The 22,780-nt window shown below is 41.6% G+C and overlaps 1 protein-coding gene across 4 annotated transcripts in view; it reads left to right on the top strand.

Annotated features, from left to right (window-relative positions):
• The window catches only part of srgap1a (SLIT-ROBO Rho GTPase activating protein 1a), a 79,415-nt gene that overhangs the window by 53,667 nt on the left and 2,968 nt on the right, over positions 1-22,780 (top strand). For 3 of the 4 annotated variants that reach the window (XM_034878327.1, XM_034878329.1, XM_034878330.1), the window contains exons 9-20: positions 2,207-2,404; positions 2,977-3,061; positions 4,462-4,489; positions 6,074-6,179; positions 8,155-8,215; positions 9,545-9,622; positions 9,876-10,010; positions 11,880-11,985; positions 12,201-12,425; positions 13,895-13,974; positions 19,699-19,879; positions 21,846-21,983. In XM_034878327.1, the coding sequence (XP_034734218.1) occupies positions 2,207-2,404; positions 2,977-3,061; positions 4,462-4,489; positions 6,074-6,179; positions 8,155-8,215; positions 9,545-9,622; positions 9,876-10,010; positions 11,880-11,985; positions 12,201-12,425; positions 13,895-13,974; positions 19,699-19,879; positions 21,846-21,983 (1,421 nt within the window). Of the gene's footprint in view, positions 1-2,206; positions 2,405-2,976; positions 3,062-4,461; positions 4,490-6,073; positions 6,180-6,809; positions 6,844-8,154; positions 8,216-9,544; positions 9,623-9,875; positions 10,011-11,879; positions 11,986-12,200; positions 12,426-13,894; positions 13,975-19,698; positions 19,880-21,845; positions 21,984-22,780 lie in introns of all 4 variants that reach the window. The other variant, XM_034878328.1, reaches the window with a different exon arrangement.

Raw genomic sequence — 22,780 nt, 5'->3', positions numbered from 1 at the left:
GTTTCACAGTCACTGGCAGCAACGTAGGAAATACATGAGTCATGGTTCTTTATTAAAAATAAACAAACTTAATTTGATCCCTGGGACTTTCTTCTGATCTGTTGTGCAGCTTCAGGGACTAATAGGCATATTCACAGAGTCTCTCTAGATCTCTGTTGTAATTGAGCCCAGCAGTAAACACTGGTAACTATTCGTCTGCTGAATAATGGATAAACTCAACAGTTTTTTCACTGGGAGCGATTCTCTTGCATGCATGGGTCCTGTCTTTATGATGACAGCTGGGCCTCTCGCCTCTACAGGGCCCACCCAGGATGAGGCTGCCAGGGACCCAACACACTCAGAGCATGTCACTAATAATTGTTCTGTATGTCGTAGTAATCTGCCTATTTTAGGCACCTGCCGTGGATAAAACTACGAGGCATGTGTGTAAATTGATGGTGTAAATGTAGATTTCTGGATGTTTTTTGTCCGTCTGAAAGATTTTCTCCTGTCTGTCTGAAATGCTTTTTTTTCATGTCACTCCTTTGATCCCCAAATGATGATCCCCAACTTATGTCACAAGACAGGACGATGTTTTTGCAAAGTTTTACAATCACAGAATCCCCCTCATTTCCTTTCCTACGCTGTCATTAGGCGTGTTTGAACCTGCAGTATGTTTTTGCTTCAGGATGGAATAGATGACACTAACTATAGCCACATTGTGTAACACATGAAAGGCCACCTTGCTTTTCAGGTGTTTTTCTTTTCTCTTTTTGAAGGCCAAATGAGTCACGGGTTACATAGTTTAAAAAAAAACACAAGCTTTAATTTACTGTTGTCTCAGTGTGTATAACAGTTACACAAGGAATCCACCTTGTTCTTTCATTAGCAATGAGGTCAGACTCGCTTAATAATTAAAAACAAATTAGGAAAATCACTACCTTTGAGCGGGGGTCCTCCGGATCATTAAGGATAATTAGGAGGACTTCCAGCTGTGTCTCACTCCGGGCATTGTTGACCTGTGGTGCACACACAATCCAGCTGCTATTGTCACAGCATTTCTATCCGACCCCAGAGTTTCTCTGTTGAAGAAATAAGGAGCGATTTGCTGAATATGTCTTTCAAGGTGCTTGTTGGTGTCTCTACATCAGCTTGGCTTCTTTCCTCCTGCAGCTTTTCCACATCAGTGAGTCACGCTCACATGCTTGACAGTCTCTAGACTCATCCTCTTTTTCTGTTTGTATCCATATATCTTTTTCTCTCTCGTCTTATTCAGACTTCACCTCACGTTTTGCAATTGTCCTTAGCGGATATGGCCCTATATGGATGTATTTTTAATAAACTAATTGACTAAAATGGATTAGTCAATGAGTCTAGCCACAAATGGTTGATAACTAAATATCTGCAAAACTAATGGCATTCCCATCAACCTCAGCTATTTGTTTTAATTGCTGACCACCATGTTAGCAAGTTAACATGCTGCACTGGAATGGTGAACATTGTAAACGTTATACCTGCTAAACATCAGCATGTACGAATTTTCAGTGACTTAGGAAATATGATTCTAGAATGGAGCTCAAAGTACAGCTATAAAGTAAAGCTTCACAAAACTGCCAGAATGACAGCGTGCAGACTGTTATTTCAAAATTAATCTCACTTTTTTCACAAGAAATACAATATACTTGTAAAAAAAGTACAACTTCATTGTCGTAAACACTAATAAATTAGGTTCCTCTTGTATTTGCGGATATTCTTCTTCTTCCTACCATGAAATCTGCCTTCCTGTGCAAGAAAAATCACTAAAACTTGCACAAATGTCCAGTCAACTGACTTTGTGGGCTAATAGCCGTGAAAGTTTGAAAAATAAACAAATCAGTTGTACATGCTAGCATTTTGCAATTTTCACCAAAATGTAGGCCCAATTAAGTAGAAATGTTCATAAGCTTTGAACTTGGAGGCATTACGAAGTCCATCACTCTGTCTTTCTCAAAAACTGTAAAACTAAACAAACCATACTCCTACCACAGTTTTTGCTCAATGGATACCAAAATTGCTCCACTACATCTTTATACTGTCCTCTACAAAAAAATCCAGCTAGATTTTTAAATTTTTTTTATTGAGTGTGATGAGCCAAGCCACTAGATATGATGAAGTGATGATGCTTTTAAGCAGGCTGGTTTTTGAAATTCTTCAACTCCTCTTAACCCCCAATCCCTTATATCTCCAGATCAAAAAGACGTCGGAGGCCACTCTGACCACAATCCAGGACATGGTGACCATTGAAGACTATGATGTGTCCGAGTGTTTCCACCACAGCCGATCTACAGAGTCGGTCAAGTCCACTGTGTCGGAGACGTACCTCAGCAAACCCAGCATCGCCAAGAGGAGGGCCAACCAGCAGGAGACAGAGCAGTTCTACTTCATGGTGAGAGGAGATGTGTGGTTTAAGAGAAGAGGATGCTGGTGAAAAAGTGAGCAAATACAAAGGGAAAATACTTCAGAGATGTCTTTTTTATTTCTTTATGGAAATAGAAATACATTACTCTTAGAGACTCTTTTTGAAGCCTTGGTCACATTTTTCTATGCTTAGATGTTTTAAAAGAAGTGAAAAATACACTGTTCAATATCTGCTACAAAAATCTGTAAAACAAAAAAACGAGAAAATGAACTCAAAGCTTTTGTCTGGACTTTAAAAAAAGCGTAGTCTGTGCTTCAGTCCAAATTTAGTTGGACTTAAAAGATTGAATCTCTTGCACCAAGCCTCTTTGAAATCTTTGATCAGCTGGCAGAGGGGTAGCTCTCCCAAAATATTTCCTTTTTGTAAGGCTAACTACTATCGTGTTCCAGTCTAAAGATGGACAAGCTCTGATAAAGGCTTTTAAAAGACTCTCAGCGTGTCCTTTGCCCTTGGCTTTCTTATCACAGATTGCTGTTTCAAGAGCGGGTGCTCTGGCTGGCACTCAGGGCCGCCGTGTAATTACTCTCAATTCTCCACAGAAATTCCGGGAGTTTCTGGAGGGCAGTAATCTCATCTCCAAACTGCAGGCCAAACATGACTTGCTGAAGAGGACACTTGGTGAAGGTACAGTCACGATCCCTTTACTTTTATACTTGTACATCTTAATGATAAATCCACTTTCACTTTGTGCGTTGCCTTCTTCCAGATAGAATTAGGGTGTATATTAGCCCTAATCAGTGTCTAAACAGACAACATAACTAATAATTAGTTATTGGATTGGGTCCTTTTTTTAATTTCAGCTGTCTTGCAAACTTACTCATTGTTTACCTGCTTTTTCCACTACTGAAATCTCCTAGATCGTAAGCTGGGTTTTAGCCAGACAAGCCAGAGCTGTGGGGGGTTGTAAACTTGTATTATCTGTCTTCATGATTGATTTTCTCGCTACTTAATTGACTGCTGTGCATTAGAGGGGTGGCGGTCATTACTCCGGCCTCTCTTTGGTTTATATCAGTGGGATCTCCTCGAGGCCTCAGCTAATTTACCGTCAACACAGACATTGTCAGTCAGTCATTGTCCTAACCAGCAGTCCTGGTGGTCTCAGTCAAACGGCCCACTTAATGAGTAATGGAGCCGCATGCTTACTTGGAAGAGAAAAGCCTCCTGCTTCTCCTACATGCTCCTTAATCATATTGTTGTCAATGAGCTGGAGTCACACAGACGGGTCAGATTCCGTTCACAGGAACAGATGGCCACACAAACGAAACTGCTCCTGTCCTCCAAAACCATTTGGAAGCTATTTTGTGCTTAATCTTACTTTGCCTGTCCAAACTTTGACTGGTGAAATGATTAGTGTGTCTGTGTGCCTAGGGCTGGGCGATATGGAGAAAATCAGATATCACAATATTCTTATCAAAATACATCAATATCAATATTGCAATGTTACTGTTGGGCTGACAGTTGGTGCTGAAACTAAATATTTTTCACAATGAGAGTTTAGATAAATACTCATCACTAATGTGGTAAACAGTTTTAAGTGAAATTATGCAGAAAAATAAGTGTTTGTTTTCCAGCTATACACTGACGTTGTTTACATGCGTGCACAAAAAAAGTGAGATGTTAAAACAAATCTGCATTTCTTCAAATGATATTCCCTCAGAATGTAGCACAACAGATTTTCTGAGAAAATTGAGATGGTACGCGCTTGTTCTTATCAACGTGATTGTATATCACGCTATCTCGATATATGATTTCATCACGATATGATTCCATTGAAAGACAATAAATTACGGTATTGAATTATTGTGTGCCTACTTGTGGTGGATGTTTGTTTGTACCATAATTGTAATGTTGCTAAAGTAGTGCCTGTATTAGTCTGTGCAAGCTATGAGCTGCGGTTGCGGACAGATGGCAGGTTTCAAATGCTTCACTAGCCGTATGCAAAATGTAGCGCAGGGACCTGAGAGACAGGTCCTGGCATGTCCAAGCACCCTCACATCTCTGCTCTTTTCTCTCTTCACCCGCAGGCCACAGAGCCGACTACATGACCACAAGGTAAAGTACACACAAACACACTTCAGGACCTGTGCATATTCCAGATACGCATCCAGGCCACTTTTCTTTCAACAGCGACAGACACGTTGGTGACATGTTACAGCTCATCAAGGCGGGGACATTTTGCCTCAGGATATTCTCATGTGGAGTCTTATGCAACCATGAAAGCAAAGGAGTCGATAGTTAGACTCCCGGAGCGCACTGAACAGATGCGCCAGCCTCCGTGTTTTTAAGCCCAACATGGTGTGGTAGTGGCCGTACTCGCCATTCTCAACCATAGTGTATGTCAGGCCTCTAAACCAAATGGGAGGTGGTAGAGTGGAGAAAAGAGAGGAGAAACTATTTGCATAAAATGTAAATGTTTTAGAGTCAGTTTTCAAGAACAACTCAAGAGGTCAGTTGAATCCTGAGTCTATCTGTTTTGGTAATTGGTAAGGAAACAGAAACTTAAGCTGTCTTCTTCGGCGAGTAGCAGAGCGCAGTGCTGCTCATGATTGGCTGACTTTCATCAGGCAGTTTGACCTGCCTGCAGAGGTCGTCCTTCGTCACACTATCTTTGAAAATAGATCAAATTGCACAACGTATTTGACTTGCGTTTGATTTTACAAAAATTGTATGACCATATTTTCAGTTCAACATGAGCAGTGTAACAGCTATGGAGCCATGTCAGTGAATGGTCCTTCAGCAACTACTTTCGTTATTGATTTGATCCTTTAGTTTATTTTCTTAAGTAAAAACTCCTTACTTCTTGCTTCTTTATTTTGACAATTTCTTGCTTTTCTTGGTTTTATAACCTTGTAAACTGAAAATCTTTTGGCTTTCAAATTTTGGTCGTCAGACAATACAAGTCATTCAAAGACGTCACCTTTAGCTCTGGTATGGCTGTTTCACACTTTTTTCAACATTTATAAACAAAAGAAGAACATTGTTGTGCAGCCCTGCTCTACTTAAGTAGAGATTTACACCACTATTTGTAACAGTAGCAAGTAAAATTCCAATAAAGTACGCACTGGGGTAGTATACTTAATGACACAGTTGTTCATATTGCAAATATTTTATCTTATGTGTTTACATGATCGATATTTAAAACACATTCAGGCTTATTTTGTCAATATGAATGAGCAGAAGAAGGGACCAAAGACTCTTTTATTCTCTAAAGACCTACAAGTCACAAGTAGCCAAATTGCATTAAAACACACATACACACACAAACGCACACACACACACACACACACACGCACAAACAGACTAAGAGAGGCAGTCCCCCGCAAGGCCTGTCATGTGGTAGATGATGACTCATATTATGCTCCCAGCCGGTTTGATATTCCCCTGGCCTGTGATATCTTGTAGAGAAAGAAAAGAATTAAAAAGGAAAAAGTAAATTCCCAGGTTTCATCAGTGTCTGAAAATACCCTCACATGCCAGTCCGTCATCTTGAGTTGAAGGGTTCAAAAGATGAGTCAGCCTCAACTTCAGTTACATTTTTTGTAGGACATAAAGTTTATTGGAGAATACATAAACCACTCTAAAACGACAAATGCAACTGCATTATTTACTTATTCCGATGCATTCTTTGTATTCTAGACATCCCAATGGTCCGCTCAAAACCCACACCGGAACCCGGCGGGCTAGACCCTGCTCTGTTTTTAATGTTAGGTTATTTAATGGCAATTTGGAGTCATTTATTAAGGTACTGATTACCAAGCCGTCCGCTTGACAATGCTCCTCCTCCTATCTTTTTCTGTCTTGCTCTGGCTTTCTGGCCATTTTGGTGGGTTCCCCCAAAGCATTTTAGCTTTAATTTATCTTTTACCAACAAAAAAACAACAACATAGTTGTTGGATTCTTTAAACGTTCCCCATGAGTGAGTAGTGGTCTGCTTTTGGGATGTAAGGGTGACTCTGATGGATTTGTAGGGCTGCAGAAGGAGAGGAATGGCAGTTGGAGGGATGTTGGTCTCAGTCCTGTCCCCTGACTCACTGCTGACCTGGCATCACTGAGCTGCTCTGGCAGAGATATTCTCTCCTTCTCCTCCAGAGAGAGAGCAGATACCAGTGAAACAGCAGGTTAAATAGCAGTCAGGGAGCAGATGCCAGACTGATAAGGTGTGCTGCCTCCCTCCACTGGCCTTTTCACTTCCTCTCACTGGTGGCCATGTCCGGTCTTGCCGGGTCCTGTCCACTTCCTTTTGGGTTTGATGCCAGCACAGAGTGGAATGAGGATGCGCTCTTAGGAGAGGCTTTGGTGGGCAGCTGCTGTGGTCCTAATCTGGGTCCTTCTTTTCTCTCTCTTTCTGTTTCTCTGCAACACTTCTCTGTAGCCGGGGACGACGGAACTCACACGCTCGACATCAGGTAGACACCTTGAAGCATCTTGGGGGGGCCCATGCTGCTTGCCTGTACTCATTTCCTGAATCTGTCCTGCCCTAACAACATTTACCCCTCATGTGGTGTTTGTCTATTTCTTACATTTGTTAACTGACTTCTGGGATGAGACTGAGACAGACTGAATTGAAGGTTTTTCGTCTGTTTTAAAAAGCAGTCATTCCCAGATTCACAAAGAGAGAGTATTACATAATCCGGCTTCAGCAGACCAGTGCCTCAACCCTCATGGCCCAACTCCAACAATATATAGTCGATTTTGGCATGGTTTTGACAGTGTATACCCCTGAGGGCTGTAAACAGATCTACTGTATCATTAAAGGCACATACGGAGTCCCTGTCCAGCACTGAGCCACAGGGGCAGCTGGCACCGACGCAGAACAAGAGTGCACCCTCAGTGTGTGAGAGGAATGTGTTTTCTCTGAAGGAGACGGTGCTGTTCCTCTCAACCTCGCCACTCCTGCCCCGAGCTCTAAATTGAGTGTGTGGCTCTTTAGATAAGCTCTCGTTAATTTAAACACAGAGTGCAATTTAATGCTAGCCTAACTATTCACAAAGCATATTTAGCATCACTGAGGGCCGAACCAAATGTGTTAGATATCAGGTTATTACATGCCAGGCAGTAATTTCTGTACATTTTCTGATATTTCATAATCAGTGAGTGATTATGAGAGACTGGACATAAACAAATAGTCAACTCAGTCTGTCTCAGTAAGATCTCAGAAAGGTAACCCTCCCTCCTCACTTACACTGGGTGTGCATGTTTATGTAATTTTAACATCAGGTTAACCAGTGTCTGTTGGAGCCCGACCGATACGTCAGCAGGCCCAATATATATTGGCCTATATGTTTTCAGATATCATGTACAAAAAAGATTACACACATACACATACAGGTAAACTGCCACAATAAATGGATTATCTGCATTTGATACTACACAGCTAAATTAAGTTTTGTTTAAGGTCTTTCTGTTCATTGTAATTTAAAATAATATAAATATGAATCACATTTACTGGTAAACACTTAGCATCATCTTGAATGTACTAGTGCTAGTTATGCTTGCTATTGTAGAACTGTTTCCTTACTTTGTGTCTTTACTTTTGATATATCTTCAAAACAGAATGTATTTTATACAAACAATATTATTATTGCATACAGTTTTCATTATTCTCACTTACTGATGTCTCAAAATGCTATTATCTGTCGGGCTCTAGCTTTTGTACATGTAATACAAGCTATATATGATTTGATATTTGAGTGTTTTTGTTAACTTTGCCTTCAAAGGACTCTGGACAAGCTATCCCCCGTGTGGTTGAAAGCTGTATCCGCTGCATAAATTTGTATGGTGAGTTGGTTGTTGTACAGTGTATGGATATTTTTGGGTAACGGTTTACTTGACAGTATCGAAATAATCGTGACATGACACTGTCATAACTGTGACGTGACACTGTCATGTGCATGTCATAAACCTTTTAAACAAGTCATAAACATTTATGACTTCTGTCATTAAGTGTCATTTGGTTTTTGTCATGACAAGTTGACATTGTTTGGGTTGTCTTGATTATGACAACTTTACATTAATCAAAGTGATATTACCAGAAGTTGTGCTGGTCATGACAAGTTGACCTAACAGTAGTTGGGGATGTCTTTGTAATGACAACTTGACATTAACCAGGATGACATTACCTGAGGATGTCAAGGTTAGAGATGAATTCACTTGGTCAGACAGATGTGTGACAGGATATTTCACAAAACTGACTGTCATGACACTATTATGACAAATACAATACATGTATACATGTATCATGTATACATGCAATACATGGTTTGTATTGGTTTTACACTTTGATTAGTGTCAATTTGTCATAATCAAGACAACCCCAAACAATGTCAGTCTTACAGAACAAAAACCGAATGACACTTAATGACAGAAGTCATGAATGTTTATGACTCGTTTATAAGGTTTATGGTCAATTAGGAAATCATAACTTGTATTTATATTTTCTTTGAAAAATTCTTCTCAGAAACCAAATGCAACGTGCTTCATTTCAAAGACATTATGTGACTCTCCCAGTGGTTGCAAAGCATTAATTGCTTTGGGTGTAGTTTTTCATGCTGGCGATTTCAATGTGTTCAGTCATGGGAAAATGTAGATTCCATCCTGTTTACAGCGGTGCAGCCTTTTTACACCCAGTTTCCAAAACAAACAGGGAGCTTAGCTTGGCACAAATGATGAGTTACAATATTGCTTTAAACCAGATTTTTTTTTAAACTCAAAAGTGTGGATATAGGCTCGTCCACTGCATCTTTTGGAGCAGTACACTAATGGCGTAGAAGTCTAAAAGAGACAAACCGCAGACTAATCATGCTTCCTCCTGACCCCTGACCTCTCCCCTTATTAAGTCCTAATCCCAGCTGGGAGACACTTAAGGAAAGCTTGATTGCGGCCTCCCTGACTCATTAATTATCTTTAATTAGAAAAGTGAAGGGGCTTAACGAACAGGATGTGCCTTTAAGGTCCAACTAAAGTAGGCTTTTATTTGCTGAGAGTGGGAGTTTCTTTCTACGACCGTCAGTGTGGTCCTATGAGCATGTTGGGTGTGTCTGTCCATTACCCTCTGTCTGCCAGTTTCTCCTTTTTCCTTACCCTCTGTCTTTGTCTTTGTCTGTGCAGGCCTTCAACATCAAGGAATATTCCGTGTATCTGGATCCCAGCTGGAAGTCAATGACATCAAGAACTCTTTTGAAAGAGGTACATTATGTATCTGTTAAACTATATTAGCTACACATTACCACCTGGATCTAAAGTTGTATCTCTGCTTTTGCCACATTGTTGTCAGACGTAAATCCTTGGTACAATTAAGAACTAGGGATAATTATCAATGATATTGAGCATTTTTAGCTAGTGGAATTTTTGAGTAGTAATTTAGGTATATTTCACATAAAATCCTTATGCATTTTTAATAATACGAGATGTCCAACTGACCCAATTGCCTGTGTCTTAGGAAACGACCCCCTGACAGACGATGAGAACGGTCACGACATCAACTCTGTGGCTGGCGTTCTCAAACTTTATTTCCGTGGTCTGGAGAACCCTCTTTTCCCCAAAGAGAGGTTCAGTGATCTGCTGTCTTGCATCAGTAAGAACGCACGCATTTTTTCCCACAATCACTGGTTTTATGAGTGCCTCTCTTTGTTGTTGGTCATGGCATTACACGGTGTTTATCTGTCGAATCTTTATTGTGTTCAAAGATTGTTTTTTGTCATTCAAAACGGGAAATTAATCTCACTCAGGTGGATTATGGACTATGTTTACATGTGAAAATGCATCTCCACAGACCGTCTACTTTTTTTTATGACACACTTGGCATTGTCCTTCTCACTAACACCATGTTTTATTTCCCAGATTATTCTAACATTAGATCAGATTTTTTATGGATTTACACTTACTCTGGTCTGCAGCGTGCATGTGAAAATCTTCAAAGTTAGAAACTTTAGGCTTGTTAGCTGGCATCTTTACCATCATTCATTTGTATTTCAAATATAGTCTGCAGATGAAATGGTATAATTAACAGTCTGTAGTATTTTGTCAGCAGATTGCTCCTTCTCTTTGAAACTTTGTGTTGATACTACTTTGTGTTATTTGGTAGAGTACTGAGAAGGATATTACGGTATCTCAAAAGCTGGCCACACTTACAGGATCGTAGTGGAATGTCAAATGTCTTCAGCACTGAGCGGTGTTTGAATCCAGAGCTGAATCTACACTGAAGTCCTCATAAGAATAGTCACATTTTAATTTTGCTGTGAGTCCGTTCACAGATCAGTAAGCTCTTTGTGTGGCTTTTTCTTTTCTCTTTTGATCTTTTAAGACATAACATCGAGGGGGGTGGGGGGGCTTTAGGCTCTGTAAAAGAACAATTGAACATGTACATAGTCACAAAGGCACCGGAGGTGCTGTAATGCCTCGTGCAGCTTTGTGTGTGCCATTGATGTGTTTCAAAAGTTGTCGCAAGTGTGCAAAGTGTGTCTGTGTGCGTTTCCTGGGTGCACCTTCACACATTTGTGCAGGATGAGTGATGGGGATTCCCTGTTTACATTCCCCAGCTCAACATGCCAGTGATTGCAGTGCGGGCTGAACGCCCAGCAAGCTTCGTGTTAAAATCCCTCTGCTTGTTCCATATGGAGTAGATCGGACCAGCTACAAGATCTCTTTTCCATTTAACTGCTCTCAGTTGACTTTTTTCACTAAAGCGGCGTACTGCAGCAAGTTACATCTTTCTTTTGGGACTTTGCAACAGGGATTTTTTTGCATGGGTGTTTCTCACGTGTGTTTGTAGGTGATGTAAAAGCATACAACAAAATAGTTCCTTAAATAGTAGCTTCTGAAGTGTTCAGGGGCCTTGCAGAATCCTAGTTAGGTATTCATGAAAAATGAAATGCATTGCAAGTATTTCAGAAGCCCAAATCCCAGATGGCACAGTGTGGCTGGAGGTTGACAGGGCTATTTTTGGCAGCCGGCCGAGCCCCAGATCAGCCAAATGAAATAGCCTGCTTCAAGTACCACAGCGGAACAAATAAGATACCGTTGACATGATAAAAGACATAAAGGTTGGAAGTCATGTTTAAAGTAAGGACAATGTTCCTGCAATATGCAATATGATTGAGAAACGTAACTCACTCTTTTTCCTCTTCCTCTTCAATGTCAGCAGTGGAACACAGTCTGAGGTTACCACCACAAAGTGCTGTGATCTCTACACACACACACACACACACAGAGACACACACTGTAAATATCCCTACATTAGTAAATCTTTGCTGGTCCTCCAGAGACTTGCAGTAATTCTGATGAGTAATTGGCTCAGCTTCCGCATCCTTATGTATTTCTGTGCTGGAACATGGTGCCAATCAATAAGTGGACATCAGGTAGATGAGGTGATTCATTTTACCTGCAGCAGAGACAAGTGTTTTTTCATTTAACAATATTTTTTTCTTGTATTACAATCCTCTAGGGGTAGAAAACCTGTATGAGAGAGCGTTGCACATCCGTAAGATCCTCCTGACCATTCCCAGATCAGTCCTCATTGTCATGCGCTACCTCTTCGCCTTCCTCAACCAGTAAGTTTATTGACACTAACCAGTGAATCAGTCATGTATTTCTCTTCATAATGATTTCCCCTACTTTAGTACATTGCATTCTAAATGATATCATCCACTGCTGTCAGTCATGATTTGATGTGAAAAACTTTCCCCACTGCAGTGTCCTCTCACTCAGCCTTAATTGGTCCTTCTCTTTTCTTTTATTCTTTCTTTCATTCTCCTTCCCTTTCCAGCCTGTCCCAGTACAGTGACGAGAACATGATGGACCCGTACAACCTGGCCATATGCTTCGGCCCCACGCTCATGCCCACGCCAGAAAGCCAGGACCAGGTCTCCTGCCAGGCCCACGTCAATGAGATCATCAAGACCATTATCATACACCATGAGACCATCTTTCCTGATGCCAAAGAACTGGATGGGCCCATCTATGAGAAGTGTATGGCTGGAGGAGACTACTGGTGAGGAGTGATGCATTTAGCTGATTAATTCCTCAAACATTAGGTACCTGTTCTGGTCATGGTTAAATTTCTTGTTCGAAAGACTCAAATGACTTTATTGCAAATCAACCTTAGATCTTCGAGCTACAAGACCACCCTGTCAGCGGTGTCTGGACGGTGAAGCTATGGGTTATCCTGGATTAAAAGGGGAGATGAAAGGCATTCTGATGATATCCCTTCATGCAGCTGCGCAGATTTCCTCAACGCCATGTAGGCTTGAGAGTCAGACAGGCACTGGTGGTTGTCTTTATCCATTTTTTCTGACCATGAATGGCACGCAACCAAACCTCCTTTATTAGGGACTCACTCAACATGCACGTATGCATGTTCTCTCAACACTGCAGCTGTGTCAGAAGTATGTCAGTGGAGTTGATATGAGTAATTACCCTCACCAATTACACATCTGTGGTTAAGGAGCGTGACAGGGGAGAGTGTGTTTTAGCGCTGACTTTACATGGTGGACTCTTTTTTGTTTTTAGTGAAATAGGCTGAAACAATTACTTGAATTGCGATCAGGGGCAGGAGGAATAAGATGGGGTCACCTGGCAGGGAAAGGGTGAGAGGTGAATTGCAGCACATACTGAAGTTAAACAGACCTGAGTCTTCCCTTAGGCCCTTTGCCAGCTCCACATATGTAAGCAGTGCTTATTACTTGTTTTTCCTTTTCTATGCACCCACATCATCACAGGCTGACAGGGATAATCACCCGTCTCAGCGCAACCATGTCCCCCGGGCAACGCGCATGATGCCCTGGGGAGATTTGTTGTCTTGGCTTCCTCCCTTCCTTGCAGGGAGGGGAGGCTACTAGTGACATGCTAGCAGTGGAGGAGACACTTAGATCCTGGCAGGGGGTAATCTGTGTGTGTGTGTGCGCGCGTGCGTGTGTGCATTACCACCAGCTCTCTCAACACCATGCCAGAAGAAGACCATTTACTAAAGGAGGTCGAACCACAGATGGAGGATCGAAGCCTCTCTCAGACTGATGACCGCTATATGAACTTCCGCCTTCCGTCCATTCATTGTACAAACCTCCCTTCATCCTTGTTATCGTCAGGGGTGGCTGTGACTCAGTGGTAGAGTGGTCGCCTGCCAATCGGAAGGTTGATGGTACGATCCCTGACCCTGCAGTCCCATTTCGAAGTGTCCTTGGGCAAGACACTAAGCCCTGAGTTGTCCCCGATACTGTGCCATCGATTTGTGAGTGTCTATCTGATGAAATAGACACTTTCTATGGCAGTATCCTAAGCCTATATAAAAACAGTCCATTTACATAACTGAAATTCAACTATTTGCAAATTTTGTTTACTGGAAGAAAAAGAAGTAAAGGAAAAGACACAGGCTTTTTGTTTCATAAGACGCCAACCCCTGACCCCTGGCCCTGATTTGGCTTTGACCCTGACCGTGTGAATTGTTGTTGTTGTCCACCACAGTGAAAGCCCCTACAGTGAGCATGGAGCCCTGGAGGAAGTAGAAAATGAGGGAGGGACAGAGACACACACCAGCGAGGACGGTGAGTAATTATGCAAATTTGTATTTACATAAAACCGGGTGATCTTTTTGATACGGGCCTTTTTACACTATTGTTTTCCACCAATTGCATTTTTAAACATAAATGTTATGTTGTAATTGTTGAACATTCATTTAACATTACATGCATATAACTTAATTCTCAAGAAACACACACTCACTCATATATTAAATTTCTGTTCTCTGCTTAAACGCCATGTCCATATTGAAACTTTCTCTTGTGTCTGTGGTGCTGAGGGTTGAATCCAGCTCGCTGCATCTCACTGCAGCTAATCCTGCTTTTCAGCCACTTAAAAGCAGTAACCTTGAAGGGCCAAGGAACTGGGCTCACAGTGATGGACCGCTATTCATATTCTAATGATTTTGCTTCTCTTTCTGGGCCTCGGGACACTTTCACATCACCCTTTTAGTAATTCTAGGGTGGTCTACACCAACTGGACCTTTTTGGGAGAGAAGTCTTGTTTTTTAAGGGTCACAATCTTGGGTTAAAAATGTTCAATTCCCTTAATTTTTTCTTATGAAAATAATAGCAAATGTATGGGGTGTGTGTCAAAAGTGTCAGGTTTAAATAGCTTTCAAAATATTATACAGCCTGTGTTAACTTTACATTTAACTACATTTCCATGTGTCCAAGAGAAATATGAAGAAATACAGAAACCACCCGGCTCGTGTAGACACTGGAGGATACAATAGACTTTTCTCAGACATGGCGGGATACTGCGCATTTTTGTGATAGTACATGTGGTCCTTTGTTTGAGTGAAATGAATAACAGTTGGTCTGATCTAAATCAAATGGTGAGTTAGAATCCACGTCTGACCCTGGTGAGCCAGGGTCAGACATTGCTGTTAACATCCAGCAAAGATGCACAAAGAAGACAATAATACTTCCAGCTTATTTAAAAGTGATTAATATCCGTGACAGAGAGCTGACAAGATGTAGTCACTGTGAGACAAAAAGAGTCAACCTATAGTTGAGCTGAGGCTTCATATCTTACCTTAGTAACAGACTTCCCTAAACCTGTTTCCATGGTGACAACTGCCCCAACCCTGTCTCACACCCAGAGTTGATTTTAGGGGCTCCCTGTCACCAATGCGTCATCAGTCTCCATAGAGAGGTTATGGAAATATGGTAGATCTGGTCCATCAGCGGGTAACAGTGTTTGGGAGTAACATAATACATGTACCGGCATTACGTATTCTGAATACAAATTATGAGTAACTATAATCAGTTACAATTTAAATAGTTCAATCAATAGATTACATGACAATACTTCTCTGTTTCTCAAGTTTATTCACTATCTAAATAAATTAGAGGTAGTGAAGGAGTCGGAACCAGCACAACAGAGCCAGGGCAGTATTGCGTTTCTGTCAATACCGTGGAAATTCAAACAGCATTTTGCATTAAAGAAAGAACAGGGAGAACAAAATATAACTGTGCAGTGCAACCTCTGCTTGCCAGCAACCAACCTCCTTTCAGCATCTAAATTAACCCACCTCCAACCTGAAGCATCTTAAAGTAAGTTCCTTTTTTTTTAATTAGCCAAGGGTAGTCGTCTGCTGTTGTTTTACTGGTCACATTGCTATTTTATAGTTGTATCAGGTAGCTACCTGATTAGTTGACGTGGGTCTTTAAATTTTCCTATGTCCTGATTTACTAGCACCCGAGCCGTTAGTTTGTGGGAGCAAGACTGTGGTTAGATTTATCTGCTTGTTCGTGTACACATTCAGCCAGTTCGAAGAAAAGAACACACCAGAATAGGCATGTTTAGTAAGCAGTATTTGATGTCCGCATTCCTACACTTATCAAATGCAATTCAGTGTGGAAGTAAATCAAGTATTCAGAATACGTTACTCAGATTCACTAACGGAATACATTAGAAATGACATTTTTGGGCACTTATTCCGTGTTCTGTAACTGAATTCATTTTGAAAGTATCCTTCCCACCACTGGCTGTTAATCACTCTGCTTCCAAATCAAACTCATCATCATGATGTCCTTACTAATTAAAAAGGACATCTGATTAGCCAAGGAAAGCTCTGTATGTGAGGATTCCCCTGTAAAACAAAGATGACAGCAATCTACTATTTGAGTAATTACTTAAAGATTATGTTTTCCAGAAATCCCTTGTTATCATGGTTTTGTTCCACAAGCTTCTCTGAGCCGACTGAGAGGATGTCCTCACTGACTTGAGTCCCTCCCTGCGGAGTCTTGAACTGTGGTCAAGTTATTGTCGTCAGTTATTTTTATATCCCCATGACCTCATTTGGATGTCAGACAAAAAAGCAAACCCCCTTTCCTGTTTGGTTACCAGCACTTGATTGAGCAGACGTTTCATATATGCCAGTTATACTGCATGTGCACTCGCTGTGTTTGCCCTCTATGCTCTGATAGTAAGTGAGCACAAGACAGACAGAGAGGAGTAAAGTCATTCCACATGTTGGTCTAAGTAGATGTCCGGAAATGATTCTGCCTCGTGGGCGCAGCCCCCCCACGTGTGTTAGAGCTCATTAGCTGAGATAGATGATGTGGACTGGCCAGACTTAAACAGAGAACACCCTGATAGTAAAGCTAAGTGATTGTTGCTTCTTCTTCTTCTTTTTAAAGTATAGTCCTAGTTTGTGGCTCTTGTTCTTTAGCATCACATTTGAGTAACAGAACTGAGCATCCAGTTAACCAAAAGATAAGCAGAAAGTCATTTAATTTGCAATGAAATTTTGTAGAGACATTCATGGTCCACAGAGGATAAAGCCTACAGACTTTTGTGATCTCCTGACTTTTCCTCTAGCGCCGCCATGAGGTCAAAGTTTTCACTTATTCTGGGAAATTTGGCACAAACATTCATGTTTCCCAACTATAACAACTTTTGATCCTTTTCCTTTTTATATAGCGCCATCATCAGGTCAAAACTTTAGTTACTCCCATACGTTTGTTTACGATCAATTGCCTAAAAAAAGCAATGACATCAGTCTCACCTGCTCTTTGTGTTTTGTGCTAACTGGCAAATGTTAGCGTGCTAACATGCTAAACTACAATGGTAAATATGGTAATCATTATACCTGCTAATCATCGGCATATTGTCAGTCAATCAATACTTTGATGTTCTATCTGCTGGTAAAAAAAACCTGGTACATTGATTATGTATTGCTATCACACATGAGTGTAGCAGGATGTCCTTGTTGTCAAGTGCCCCAGGCAGCCAGGCTTACTGTATATTGTTGAAGGGCAGTGTATTTTATTTATTTAACTGTCCCTTTTTCCCTGTAAAGAGACGCATCTAGCCCGCATTCATCCAGCTTGAAGTCTTCTGCTCTGTTTGTAGCAGCTTTCATCTGAGATTAATATTTGTCCTCAGATAAAAAAAGTGAGAAACGGGAGTAAAAAGCGTTTCATACCGTCTCCTATTGTACTGATCCTAACAATATCTCACACCAGGCTTCTGCTCCCCTTTTTCTATGCATAAACATGGATGTAGAGCAACATCCACCCCGACTCTGCGACGCTGTTGTGTAAAACATCTGACAGTTCGTATCTCTTACAACACAGGCCCCCAGCTCTCACGGTTCAACATTTCTTTTACTCCAGTCGCAGTGCGAGTGTGCATTTGTAACTTTGGGTGGTTGGGTCTGAAGCGATTCTCAGTTATAATTGCACAACATGACAGTGGGGATCCTTTACTACGCTGAGATTTGAGATTAAGGCCTGCACACTGTGTGTGTCTGTGAGTGAGTGAGTGAGCAAGTGTGGATAAACATTTGTAGAATGGATGGATGGATGGATAGGTTGAAGTGAGAGATGGAGAGGAAGAAGAGAGAAATCCTCTGCACCTATAAGGGCTCCATCAATTTTATTAACAGCCTTGTCCGCTGCAGTGCAGCCAATTAATTCAGACCGTGAATTCCAGCTTGTCACATTTTATTTGAGCCACATCACATCCACCCAGTCAATCCTAACAAACCAAGTGAAGCAAGGAAGGTGTTCTTGAGATTAAAGGTTGAAAAAATATATATATAATAGAAGTAAATGAGGTTAAATAGGACACAGAGAGAAATGAAGAAACCTCTGCTCTGCTCAGAATTACGCCTCTATTTTTTCTCTCACCTGGCCTCTCTGCTCATCTGGGAATAACTGTGAGAGATATACCATGATGGCTTTTCTCAGCCGATACAAGCTCTAGCCATTTACTCTGTTCCCTGTGTATATAGTGAGCCTGTGTTAGGGTGAGGCTACGTCTGTCCAGGGGGGTCTGTCTCACTTAAAGTGAGATAGGAGGAGGGCAGAGTAGGAGTGAGGGAGGAATAAAGATGCTATTTTTAGACCTGTGTTGCTGTAGTGCATGCATATTGGCTTTGAGACTTGTACCTTTTGAAATCGACTGTATCTGTCGTTGAAAACACAGATCTTTTCTTTAGGACAGACATCAATATAAAACAATGCTCAAAATAATAGACTAAGAAGGAGCAATCAGTTCAAAAAATTAATTATAATAATATATTGAAATACTACTGAATCTACCACTGGTTATTACTGTCTGGAATAACTCTCCCTGGTCTTTCCCATGTTCATTTCCCATGTCACTGATCCCAGGCTCTACTTCAACAGTTATTGAGTAGGTATCTACCCAGTCTAATGAACCATACAGTGGCAGGCGTGCCCCTGAGTAATATAGATCTCCTCCCAACAGCTTCTAAAAAATATCCTGCTTAAGCACCTCAGGGCCTGTTGTTGCCCTGGCCTGGTGTTGTAGACCCAGGTTACTATTAACTACAACTTAAACAACCAACTGGCTCAGCACTCTTGAACTCCATGTGCACAAACTGTCACACAGTAGCCCCCTCTAGCAGAAACATGCCAGTACTAGACCTGACTAGACTCTAGGGTTGCACGATTAAGGCCAAAATGACAATCACGATTATTTTTGATCAACATCGAGATCACGATTAATTATAACGAATATTTGTTAAGTTTAACCAAAACTAATTTTATTGTCACATAGCCTATTTTTAACTGCTTTCACATCCATATTGTGCTACATTACTCTTATGTTGAAGTGGTATGTTGTATGGACATACAGCTGCAACACATGTAAATGAAAATTACATAGTCACATAACTCGCCCGGGTCCAGCGGGCTCCGTCTCACATGCTATTACTGAACGAACAGAAGTTAGTTGCATTCAACAATTCTTCTGTGTTTTTTGCCGGGGCCGCCGTAATAGCAGAGTTACCAGCGGAAACACTGGTGTAAATTCAGGTTTTCCTCTCATGCTTAACTATATACAGCTGTGTTAATAATTAATACTGTGGACAAATGTCTAACTAAGCTGGGATCAACTCTGACTGGCACATGATCAGACAGTGGTTTACGGAGCGGTAGAGTGGCTTTGCAACAACAACAAAACAAAGCGTTCTATGAAATGACTCATTTAAAATATCGCTCGAACAAGCAAATTTGAACGTGGGAAGCCAAAATTGTGATCGGCATTAAAATGTGATTAATTGCGCAGCCCTGCTAGACTCTCTTCCATCAGAGCCAACATGTATTTAAGTGCATGTGTTATCTCTCCGGATTAAGATTTTTTATTTCTTAAGACTGGGCCACTTGTATCAATCATTAAAAATGTCTGCACATGTGATAAGAGCTGTCTCTACTTGAGGTCTTTGCCCTGTTTGACATAACTGACCTGTCTAATCCTCTCTCTGTTGACAGAGGGCGAGCCCATTGAAGCCATTGCCAAGTTCGACTACGTTGGGCGCTCCTCCCGAGAGTTGTCCTTCAAGAAGGGCGCTTCCCTTCTGCTGTATCAGCGGGCATCAGAAGACTGGTGGGAGGGACGGCACAATGGCATCGATGGCCTGGTTCCACACCAGTATATTGTGGTCCAAGACATGTGAGGGTTTTTCAATGAATATTATTCTAGATATGAGTAAGTAATGCATGATTGTATCCAATTAGCATCAAGCGGATGAGAGTGTGCTTTAAGACTGAATAATGGCAGATTAGGGATGTAACGGTATAACAATTTAACCTCACGGTTATAGGGACCAAAATGATCACGGTTTTCAGTATTATCACAGTTTTTTTTTAAAGTGTGTTCAATATGTTCAGAAAGCGCTGATAGGCCTACACAAGCTACTAGTAGTAACTTGATAGTTTCAACCAGTGTAACCATGTTTATTATAATACAAAAATATAGGCAATAGGCTTGTAAAAACCTTTGAAAACAACTCCAACATGAAGTTATTTATGAAGTTGTATTTGGCATTACATGTGAAGTGGGATGTGCTTCGGAAATACAAGCAAATAAGAATTTGACTTACTTTGAACATTATTTACTAAACTAAATATTAAGGCCACCAGCATATAACAAGAAATACTAAGAATTACATAATGAAACCATTCCAGGCCAATGCCTAATCTCAACAGTCTTAGTGTACGCGTAGAACAAACCGGGTTTCCTGGGCGTATCGGGCAGTGACAAGCAGGCTAGCATTGTCACTGTGAGCAAGTTAGCATGCTGATGTTAGCATTTAGCTCAAAGCACCCCTGTGCCTCAGTACAGCTTCACAGAGCTGCAAGCACCGCTGTATACTCAAAACTCCTTAGTATCACACAATTAAAAAAAGAATCCTACAGGTGGTACACTGGGGAAATGTTGCTTCCTACTCCTAAACTACTACCAGCTCCACTCGGGTGGTCTAGGGAACAGTCCTTCAGCTCTCCCTTGTGATATCCCTGCGGATTAAACAACACGCTTGTCACTGTTGACTTTGCTCTATTAGAGGCCGCGGGCCATCAGTTGGCTGTAGGATCGTGCATAGAGGACCTTCAGCTTTGTTTGCCCTGAATGCTGCTGTTGTCCCCGCTCTGTGAAGCATTCTCCACCTCCCGGTCCTCAACCAGCCCTTCTGTCACTGTTCGCCATACTCAGCACTAACAAGCACACACACTGCCATGGCGACTGCTGGCCCCTAATGGACTGGATTCACTGTCTCGTTAGAACGGGAACAGAATCACTCCAATCACTTAGTAGCTGGCTGACAAAATGGCCATTTAGAATGCCTTCTTCTCTTTCCTCTTCTGTTCTTTTCCCCGTCAGTGTGCCACTATCAATAATTCACCAGAAGGGGCACTGCTGATGGAGTGTCCTCTTAGTTAATGAAAGAGCAGGGGGATTTACAGCTTTTCAGTTTTCCCCGAGCGTAGTAACATCCTGCTCTCTACTCAAACAGAGCAGGCTCAGGAGTGTAAGAGCACACAGGGTTGTGATCTTCACTTGTCCCATAAAATAGTCAAGAATAAAACATGCAGAGAGACATCTGAGAGGCCCCTTTAGCACAGGATGTCTCTCTCAAGACTCGACTGTCTTGTTCAAACTTTAAATTTTGTTTACTGGGGCCTCTGCTTTGGAAAAGTGCTCGTCCTTGCTCTGTCACCGTCTGTGGGCATTCATGTGGATACCTTAAATAAGTGTGTTTAATATGGGATAGTACCCATCAGAGGCAGCACTGCAGTGCAGTAGCTCTGATTACTGCCACCTGACAGACACCAACTGTACTCAGTATCCAGTCACACACCCCACTGAAACCCATACAGCTGGCTTGTGTGTGAGTGTGGGTATGTTTGTGTGTCACAGTATATCACCAGAACACAGAGAGGCCGAGGAACATGACTCATCTGACTCTGTGGACTTTGGGAGGGGGGGCATGCTGACTCACAGGAACTGATATCAAATGCTGCCATTGAAGAACTGTGCAAATATGAAAGATCAACTGATTTGCTGATTTGTCATTTTTTTTCTGTCACTTCCTCTTGCTCTTTCCATGTCTCAATGTCACTCTGTCTCTGTGTCCCAGAGATGACAACTTCTCAGACACTCTGAGTCAGAAGGCAGACAGCGAGGCCAGCAGCGGCCACGCTGTGGAGGATAAATTCCCGGGAAAAGACATCAGCTTGCCCTCTGACACCAGGATCTCTGAGGCCTACATCGCCAGGTTTGTTTTCATACGACTGTATAGCTGCGCTATATTGGACTGCAGTATATCATAAACAGGGTCTATAAAGCGATCTAAACAAGGAATCTGGCATTGAAGAAGGAAGGGAACCTGGTGCATTATAAATCATATTTGAGGGTTTCTTCAAGGTCTCTAAGAATCTCTTTTTTTTCCAAGCAATATTGTTATTGTAACTAAAATTTCCCTAATTTAACTCATATCGAATTGGAAATGTAATCAAATCGGGACCTTGTGAATCTGAAACGTTTTGGTGTGCACCCAATCCTCGGTGTTACATCGATGCTCCCTCCTGTCCTTCTGTATCCTCAGCTCACCTCTCTCCACGGAATTGCTCTTGGAGAAGTCCAACTTCTCCCACTCTATTTTATTATGATGAGCATTAAATACCGGCTGGTATCAGCTGGTCCCACTGGAACATAGTGTATATATATATAGACATGCACAGGGAGGGACGGCACACAGAGAGGAGACACACACATATCCAGTCACACCTCAGACTCTTTGGCAGCGCCTGCTGGTCGCGTGCCAGAGTTTTGTCTCCTGCTCGACTCCTCATTGCATTGCACTGCATTTCTGCTAGTGGAGTAAACCACCTTGAAGCGTCTGTTACTCCCTTTTGCCAAGCACATGAACAAATGCTATTTCCCTCTACTTTACCGTTAAAATGTTGATGATTCATACCAAAGGCAATGTTTATCCCACTGCAGGTATCTGGAGAATATATCTGTATGACATGTCTTTTTCATCCTCTACCTGTCACCAGCTCCCACGGAACC

Source organism: Etheostoma cragini, chromosome 8 (genome assembly GCF_013103735.1).
Source record: "Etheostoma cragini isolate CJK2018 chromosome 8, CSU_Ecrag_1.0, whole genome shotgun sequence".
Classification (NCBI taxonomy): Eukaryota; Metazoa; Chordata; class Actinopteri; order Perciformes; family Percidae; genus Etheostoma; species Etheostoma cragini.
This window is presented reverse-complemented; position numbering and strand designations above follow the sequence as displayed.